This window comes from Prosopis cineraria, unplaced genomic scaffold (genome assembly GCF_029017545.1).
Source record: "Prosopis cineraria cultivar Desert tree isolate PC_DT_omini unplaced genomic scaffold, ASM2901754v1 PC2, whole genome shotgun sequence".
Taxonomy (NCBI): domain Eukaryota; kingdom Viridiplantae; phylum Streptophyta; class Magnoliopsida; order Fabales; family Fabaceae; genus Prosopis; species Prosopis cineraria.
Window position 1 is genome coordinate 15,946,190 of NW_026555333.1, and position 9,651 is coordinate 15,955,840.

The following is a 9,651-nucleotide window of genomic DNA, read 5'->3' on the forward strand; positions in this document are numbered from 1 at the left end:
GTACATATACAAATTAATATTATATTAGAATTTCATTTTCATACCAAACACGCTTTTAAAACTTAATTCTATTTTAATTTCGATTTTATTAAAAACTCTTTCATCATATCAAACGAGGTCTTAGAGAGTTTAGTTTACTTTAACATTGTAAAATTACCAAAACGCCTCTGTCAAAAAAGAAAAAATGCACACAATATCAGATTTTCTTATCCCTCCCTACTTTTTCATCGTGTTTTGCATCTGAAGAAAATGGAGAGACAGAGGGCTCCGGAAAAAAGGAAAACCCAGGACCCTCCGCGATTCTCCTCCTCCTCCGCCACGAGCGTGAGGGAAAGACAGTGGTGATGGATTTTCCGTTCTTCCGTTCGTCGCCTATGCGCGTGCGGTGGGTGATCTGTTGCTGCTCGAGGTTACCGAACTCTTCTCCCTTCTTCCCTGTTCTTGCGCACCTGATCCTTCTTCTACATCTCTGCCTGGCATTATTCTGTGTTGGTGTGTACAAGAGAGATTCAGTTCTTGTTCCTTCTCGTTGCCATTTGCTCACCATTGTAGACAGCCGTTCATCTCGTGATTTCTCTTCTCCCCTGTTTCTGTTGGTACTGTTTGAGAGAGTTAAAGGAGCTTTGATCTCCTTCCTTCGTTCTCCACAGGCTTGCTTGGTGAGTTGAACCTATTTCTTTTTCTCATTGCAGCAGCGAGAATGTGTTGATTGGGTTGGTGGGAAATTGATTTTCCCCTTCTATCAAAGTGTGGTGCGTGGATGGGAAAGTAATTGGGGTTTCAAACAAGCTGAGATTAATTCTAAAGAATATGTTTCTTCACTCTATTTGGGTTTGTTGCTACTTCAGAAAGATAGATATGGGTTTGAATTTTCTTTAAACTTAATTGATTCTTGGTACGAGATTTAGGTCCTCTTTTCTATCGATGATTCTGTGTGTGGGTGGGTTAATTGGTTGAAATGGTTATTTCTTCTTCATTATTGTTGCTGTGCGCGTGATTGGGGGGGAGTAGATGGGGTTTGATCAAGTTGAAACTTGAGTTAAAAGCATAATTCTTGGTAGGCAATCTCCCTTATATGTTAGTTATTGTAAGATGAAGAAATTAGTTTTATTTTTCTTTGAGCTTAATTGATTTGTGTGGAAGGAGTGAAATTTGAGAAGTTTGGTAAATTAAAATTTGACATTAGAAATTGTAGAGAAAGAGATTTAAATAATAAGATGTTGTTGTATGGTTTGATTCTGAAAATACACATGGTGTTCAATGAAATGTTCGGTAGAAGACTTATGGTTTGATAAATGTATTATTGTTAGTTAAATTATTATAATAGGGAATTATTTCTGTAATGAAAGATTGGAAATGAAATTAGAAATTTTGGGGAAAAGGTATTTACTTAATAATTCCAGCCAAGATTGTTCTTATGTTAGCTTTTGGGTGCATATAAGCTGTTTGACCAAATGTTTGTAAAAGGGTGATTATGAAAATTGGATTTATATGATTGACGATGTTGAATGAGTTATGGTAGAAGTTGCCTATTTTCTATCAGAAGGCTTAGTGACTTTGAATATGTTTATATAAGTATTCTAGAGACTTGAAAATTTATTATGAATGGTTTAAGTTGAGATTTTCTTTTCTATTCCTCTAAGTTAACTTGGATTGAAAATTTTAGATATATAAAAATGAATAAAAGAAATAACAATGATATCACTCTAGGTGTTAGGGAATTAAGAAGCAAACAATATTACAAAAGTGGTTGATTATGAGTATGTTATGTATTTGGAAGTATCTTAGGTAAGTGTATAGCGTCCTAAATGATTTATAAATTTATTTCCTTCAAAATAATGTTTAAGCGTATCCATGACTACAACAACAACAACAACAAGCCTTTATCTCACTAGGTGGGGTCGGCTACATGGATTGCAAGACGCCATTGTGCTCTATCATTTATTAAGCTTTTAGAAATATTATTAATTAAGAGATCACGTTCAACAACTTCCAAGAGTGTTCTCTTAGGCCTTCCTCTACCTCTCTTAATCGGACTCAAAGTTATATGTTCCACTCTTCTCACTGGTGCCTCCCTTGGTCTTCTTTGTACATGCCCAAACCATCTCAACCGATTTTCTACCATTTTTTCCTCAATAGGTGCCACCCTCACTTTTTCACGTATGTGCTCATTTCGAATTTTATCTTTACGTGTATGTCCGCACATCCATCGTAACATTCTCATCTCTGCTACTCCAACTTTATGCTCTTGCTGTCCCGTTAGAGCCCAGCATTCACTACTATATAACATTGCCGGTCTGATAGCAGTACGATAAAACTTTCCTTTAAGTTTATTAGGCACCTTACGGTCACAAATAACTCCTTTAGCTTTTCTCCAATTAAACCACCCAGCTTGAATTCTATGTGAAATATCTCCACTGATTTCGCCATCATTTTGGATAATGGCTCCCAAATATCTAAACTTTTCCACTTGAGGTATAATTTGATCTCCCAATTTCACTTCCAAATTATTTTCGAATAGTCCTTTATCAAATTTACAATATAAATATTCCGTCTTACTTCTACTCAGACGAAAACCTTTCGACTCCAATGTCCTCCTCCATAACTCAAGTTTGCAATTAACCTCTTCTCTTGTCTCTGCTATAAGAACTATATCATCCGCGAAGAGCATACATTTCGGGATTTCCTCTTGAATATGTTCCGTCAAAACATTTAAAATCAAGTTGAACAAATAAGGACTCAGAGATGATCCCTGATGTAGTCCAATCTTTATAGGAAAATCCTTTGTTTGACCACTAGGCGTTCTTATACTAGTTTTTACCCCCTCATACATATCTTGTATGGCTTTAATATAAGCAATCCGTACTCCCTTTTTTTCCAACGCTTTCCAAAGCACTTCTCTTGGCATACGGTCATAAGCTTTTTCCAAATCAATAAAAACCATGTATAGATCTTTATCTTTACAACGATACTTTTCCATTAATCCCCTTAGTAGATAAATCGCCTCTGTAGTTGATCTACCTGGCATAAAACCAAATTGATTCTCAGAAATACTTGTCTCCAATCTCAACCTGTGCTCAATTACTTTCTCCCACAATTTCATTGGTGGCTCATGAGTTTAATCCCTCTATAGTTAGTACAATTTTGAATATCTCCTTTAAGCGTATCCATGACTATTTTATCATTATAAATTAAGTTCTATTATCGATTATTATGGAGAAAGATGCTTCTAATATACTAAGTTTTGCAAGAAGAGTTAAAATTATTTTACAATTGGGTATCTATCATTATATATTGAAAGTGTTTGACTTATGGGTTAAAGAATGATTTATCATTATGAATCATGTATGCTTGATTTAAATTGGGGACTGAATCAGAACGCTCTCTTGGTGCACCATGATACACCTAGCTAGTAGGCTGCCTGTATGAAGTGTTAGCCCTGTGCTCAGGCCAATGCACATGGAACGGAGGGATGGATGTTTATGAGCATTGTCTTCACGCTTGGTTTGTCGGTTTCGTGTTTGCGCTTGTTTTGTAGCTGATGCTGCACTTGTTTCATGGCTTGCAGTTGCGTTTGATTGACCATTTACCCTCATGAATTATGTGTCCATGCTTGTTTGTTATTTACTCTCATGGACTGTATATCCACACTTGTTAATCGTTTTGATAAAGTCTTGCCAAAGAAAAATTTTGAAATTATTGTTTTTAAAACTAATCCTATTAAACAAGCTGGTTTTTATAAATAGAGTTCTTTATACTGAACGATGCATCTTTTAATTGTTTGATACGAGCATGATAGTTAGGAAGTGGAATTGGATTATTGTGTTATTATCATATGAAAATATTTTGGATTAAGTGTTTGAATGGAATTATTTGATTTGAGTTATGCAACCCATATATTTTGAATGACTATTTTAGTTAAATTTATGCCTACTCCATTTATATTTTTTTCTTTTATTTCCCTTAAATTTTAAATTTGGGACATTATTCATTAAAAAATATATTTTTTATTTTAGATAATATAGCTGAACCTGTGTCTCAAGGTGTAAATTGAGATGTTTTATCGCTAAGATGGGGTGGAAGAATTATTTCAGACAAATCTTGTTTGATATAAATTTGAACTTTGTATTAATTTCATGGTTTGATCCTAGGTGCTCCACATATGCTATGGGCAACATTCTCATCTTTCTTTTAAAGCTATATATCTGTTGGTAATGAGCAATGATTATTTTATTTGATTATTTTTATTCTTTGTTGTAAATTTCAGGAATTATATTTATAGTGAAGTCCTATTAGAAATTTTTATAAGGAATTTATTGTTTTGTTTATATGAAATATATTAAAGATAATATATTTTATATCGAAAATATGCCTATAGTTTTGCATGAATCAAAATATATGTGTCTAAGGCTCAAGGGGTATGGGTTTTATCTACTTGTCCTGTGCTAGTCACGCCTAATTTTTAAGGCGTGATATCATATGCATAGTATTGGCTAAGAGAGAATCAGCCAAGCAAACAATTTGCCATAGGCAGGTTATTGAAATGGCAAAAACAATTATACTCTTTTAGAACTAATTTTGCACGGCTCAAAATTTTAGCCTGAGCAAAGACAAATTATGTTGTATTACTTTTATTTTACATTTACCCTATTTGAATTTATACCTTACACTCAACTGTGGGTCATGGTTTGTTTGTCTACCAACCCACTTCACTTTGTGTTTTATTTAATTACCCCTTCCATCTTTTATTTTTAACTTTTGGCATGTGGCAACTTAGGGAGGATCTTGAGGTCAACTACTTCACCCTCCATTCCCTAACTATTGTTGCGTATTAGGCATTGCTTATATTATACCCATTGACCTAGTAGAGGAATGTGGTAATAATCTGAAATGTTCTTGTGGCAAGTGAATATGTCAGTGATCCAGGAATTCAAAGATTTGGGGAAATTTCCTGATTGATAAAATTTTCAATTTGGCATTCTGTTCAAGGTTTAACTATTTAATAAGGGGAAATAAAGCTTACTTGTTTTCTTCATTTTCTTGTCACTCCTAAAGCTAGCTAAGCACAGAACCTATTGTAATCAGCCACTAAAGTGCTTTGGTTTTGACCAAGTATAATCTCAGTGGTAAAAAATCAATTGGTTTTTTATCTCATTTTCTGCCCCTGGATTGTATCCACTTAGCTTCCAAATATGAGAGACTGATGTCAAAGATCAGTTTTTAACGTAGATCCTATACTGCCGGATCTAGAATTCTCTGTTCAAAATTCATGATCCCAGCATTCAGCTCTGGATAGAAAATTTTAGTGATGGCAGCAACAAACATTGAACAATGAACAGTGTTTTTATAATAACAAAAATACTTGATAATTCTGTATTTTGTGTTGTTAGTTGTTAATGGATTTTAACATCTACCGTATAATTATATTTCACAAAAAAAAGGGCATCACAAGTGATAGTGAGGTTGGCTAACTGTAAGGTATTTAAAGGCAAATTCATTTATTTTCATTTATTTATCTGCAATTATATTTCGTTGAATTTGCAAGAGACTAATCAATGCTTTATTTTAAATTCTGAAAAATAAAAAATGGTACTTGGTCTATTGCTTTTTGAGCTATGTATTACTTGAATGAACTCTGTTGTAGACTGCGAAATGAGCTGCAGCAAGGAGTAAGTTGGCAATGAGCTAAATACTGATACATACTCATTTCATCTTTGGTTTAATTGATTTATTATATGCCAATTTCTTTTGTGAGTGTCCAATGGATTTCTTTTAAATGCAGATGTCAATTGTTGGATAATGGCTATATTGGTAAAGACGCAAGCAGGGTTTCCATTGATAAATCTTGCTAAGTTAAAGGGGATTCCTATTTTGCAGCAGTTGCATCTGGAGAAGTGGCTGCTGCGAACTAGCTCAGACAATTGGTGCATTAGAAATGATGGAACCAGTTCCATGCCATTGTAATGGGCTTGTCTGGTTATTTCTTTCTATGCTTTAGCCCTTCTTCTGACAATCATGTTTTGTCTGTACTGAGCTCATATCTCTAGTTTTTCTTGCATTGTGTTTGGCATGCATTATATGACAAGTTGTAAATTCATGATATCATGGCTAAACCGTTACTCGCTGGAAAGCTTCCTCCCCTCACTCTTACATTTGGTAGGCACCTCCCGCAATGTTCTTCTCTAGAAGACCTGACTAAGCTTTTGAAAGTGCTAGCTGATACCAAAAATTTAAAATTTGGTAAAACTGCTCATGCCCAGTTGGTTGTTAGGAATCAAACTTCAAAAGATAGTGACATCTCTCAAATAAATTCATTGATCAACCTATATGTCAAATGTAGTCAAATACAGCTTGCTCAAAAGCTATTCGATAGAATGCATAAGAGGAACGTAGTATCTTGGAGTGCCTTAATGGCAGGATATTTGCATAAGGGGGATGAATTGGAGGTTTTTGGACTTTTTAAAGCTTTAGTTTCCTTGGAAAATTCATGGCCAAATGAGTATATTTTTACTACAATTATTTCTTGCTGTTCTGATAGTGGGAGAGTTGATGAGGGTAAGCAATGTCATGGCTATCTGTTAAAGTCTGGATTGTTATTTCATCAATATGTGAAGAATGCCCTTATTCATATGTACTCAAGGTGCTTTCATGTGGAATTAGCGATGCAGATTTTGGATACAGTGCCTGGTCATGATGTTTTTTCATACAATTCTATCATGAATGCACTTGTAGAATCTGGTTATACAAGGGAAGCTGAAGCAGTTTTAGCAAGGATGGTGGACCAATCTGTAGCTTGGGATAATGTCACTTATGTTACTCTGTTTGGCTTTTGTTCTCATATTAGAAATTTCCAATTTGGTTTGCAAATCCATGCCCAACTGTTGAAATCTGATCTGAAGTTTGATGTCTTTGTTAGTAGCGCAATGATAGACATGTATGGGAAATGTGGAGGAGTCTGGAATGCAAGAAAAGTTTTTGATGGCCTTCAAAATCCGAATGTGGTCGCATGGACGGCAGTCATGGCAGCTTACTTGCAGAATGGGCATTTTGAGGAAACTCTGAACCTATTTAGAATTATGGATCTTAAGGACACTGCACCAAATGAGTGTACTTTCTCAGTGTTGCTTAATGCTTGTGCAGGTCTAGCATTGTTAAGCCATGGTGATACATTACATGCTCGGGTCGAGAAGGCAGGTTTTAAGAATCATTTAACTGTCAGAAATGCTTTGATAAACATGTATTCCAAGACTGGCAGCATTGATTCAGCATATAATGTGTTCTCAGATATGTTGTATCGAGATACCATCACTTGGAATGCTATGATAAGTGGGTACTCCCACCATGGACTTGGTAGGCAAGCTCTAAAAGTTTTTGAAGACATGATTTATACTGGAGAACGTCCAAACAGCATAACTTTTGTTGGTGTTCTTTCTGCTTGCGCACATTTAGGCCATGTAAAAGAAGGGTTCTACTATTTGAATCATCTAATGAAAAAATTCGAAATTGAACCAGGATTGGAGCACTACACATGCATGGTCGCACTTTTGAGCAAAGTTGGCCTTCTCAATGAAGCCGAGAACTTCATGAAGACAACACAGGTCAAGTGGGATGTTGTTGCCTGGCGTACTTTGCTCAATGCTTGTCATGTTCTTCGAAATTACGGTATGGGAAGAAAAATTGCAGAACATGTCATACAGATGGATCCTCATGATGTGGGAACATACACATTGCTGTCAAATATGCATGCCAAGGCAAGGAGGTGGGATGGAGTTGCAAAGATTCGAAAACTGATGAGGGACAGAAACATTAAGAAGGAACCTGGGGCAAGTTGGCTTGGGATTAGAAATGACACACACATCTTTCTTTCAAAAGCCAGCAATCATCCTGAGTCTAGTCAAATTTTTGAGAAGGTCCAACAATTGTTGGCAATGATTAGGCCATTAGGATACATACCAGATACTGCTGTTGTGCTGCATGATGTGGAAGATGAACAGAAAGAAGGCTATCTGAGTTATCACAGTGAAAAGCTGGCCATAGCATATGGACTCATGAAAATACCCTCACCAGGACCCATCCGTGTGATAATGAACCTTAGGATGTGTGATGATTGCCACAATGCTGTGAAACTAATTGCAAAGGTCACAAACAGGTTGATCATTGTTAGAGATGCTAACCGTTTTCATCATTTCCAAGATGGTTGTTGTACTTGTTCTGATCACTGGTAGCAAACTAATGATTCTTCTCAGTGTTGGTTTTCTTAGTTGAATGTGGTACGTTAACAAAAGGGGAGAAAAGATTGACAAATGAACATTCTTATGCTTCTCAATGGTACTTTTTTCATTCAAGTCAGAAATAAAAAATGATGAAATGTTTAAAATGTTAAATTAAATTTTAAGCAATACAGTTTGAAAACAAAAAAAAAAAATTATGACAGGAAGGATTTTGGTATTTTGAAATGAGTAAATGGTTCGGTGTGTCTCTCACTCTCAAGAGAAAGGGAGGCCATGTTCAGAAAAATGTATTGGCTCGATTAGAAAATCAGCCGAATCAGTGTGGTTTTAGTGTATGTCAATGACAATATAAAATGAAATGCCTTATATTATTATTATTATTATTATTTGGCATTTATGTTTCGTCATCGTTATTCTTTCCTTGGACAGCTACTCATTTTGAGTGTTTTTTGGGCATCATTGCTAAGCCTAAACTGATCCCCCTGTTTCGAAGTAGGCGGTCCAAAAACAGTGTACCAAAATTGGGACACTAGCCCAGCGTTTGTTTACATGGGCTTTAGGCTTCTACACCGAAAAGAGATTGGGCTACAGATCTAATGTCACCTGTGTGAAGGAGGGCCCTTAACATTGCACTTTTTATAATCCCCCCCCCCCCCAAAAAAAAACTTTGGACCTTGATTTATTGAAAATTACAATTTAGAAATTCATATCGGAAAAATGTTTTTACCAAAAACAAAATATATTTAAATTAATTTAAATAAAAATATTAAAATTTAAATTGAGATTGAAAATCTCAGTTCAAAATTTAGATTAATTTTTTTTAGTTCTTCAAAATTTAAAATCATTTGTATAAATATATCTAATTCCTAAAGTGTAATGTTTACAAATTTTTTCGATCCTTAGCTTAACTAGGCCTGTCACTTCATATTAATTTTCAGTGGTTATTCACTTTGAAGACCCAACCTTTTTTAGAGGTTGGGAGAGGGTTAGTTTGTACTTTGCATAATAAGTCATTGCAAATTAAGGGCCTATTTAGAAACCTATTCTAGGAACAGTTTTCTGTTCTCTAGAATAAAAGAACAAAAAAATCTATTTGATAACGTGTTTTCAAAAAGTATTTTAAAGAACAAAAAAATAAAATATTGTTCTGGAGAACAGAAAAATGAAAACAACTTTTAAGTGTTCTGTGATTATTGTTCTGGAGAACAAGGGAGAATAAGAAAAATACCTATTTTCATTATTTTTTTGTTCTCATAACATGTTCTACAGATTACCAGTTTTCAGAACAATAAAATAAAAACAGTTTCAAACAGCTCCTAACTCTTCCTAAAGTCTCCCCTAGTTTCCATAGAATACTTAGACCAACTTACAATAGGTTCAATGTTTTGTGACTTATTCGTCACGCACTACAAAAGATGGG

At 34.9% G+C, this 9,651-nt stretch overlaps 1 protein-coding gene across 3 annotated transcripts; it reads left to right on the plus strand.

Moving 5' to 3' along the window:
- The first annotated feature begins 235 nt into the window (after positions 1-235).
- Positions 236-8,310, plus strand: LOC129303015 (pentatricopeptide repeat-containing protein At5g39680-like). 3 transcript variants are annotated; one of them, XM_054942001.1, is made up of 3 exons: positions 236-659; positions 5,783-7,350; positions 7,513-8,310. In XM_054942001.1, exons 2-3 carry the CDS (start codon positions 6,105-6,107, stop codon positions 8,223-8,225), a joined length of 1,959 nt encoding a protein of 652 aa, XP_054797976.1. In that variant the 5' UTR covers positions 236-659; positions 5,783-6,104; the 3' UTR covers positions 8,226-8,310. The 3 variants fall into 3 exon arrangements, with proteins under 3 accessions (XP_054797976.1, XP_054797974.1, XP_054797975.1); XM_054941999.1 differs by having other exon boundaries at positions 5,783-8,310; XM_054942000.1 differs by lacking the exon at positions 236-659 and adding an exon at positions 726-831 and having other exon boundaries at positions 5,783-8,310.
- Positions 8,311-9,651: the final 1,341 nt, after the last annotated feature.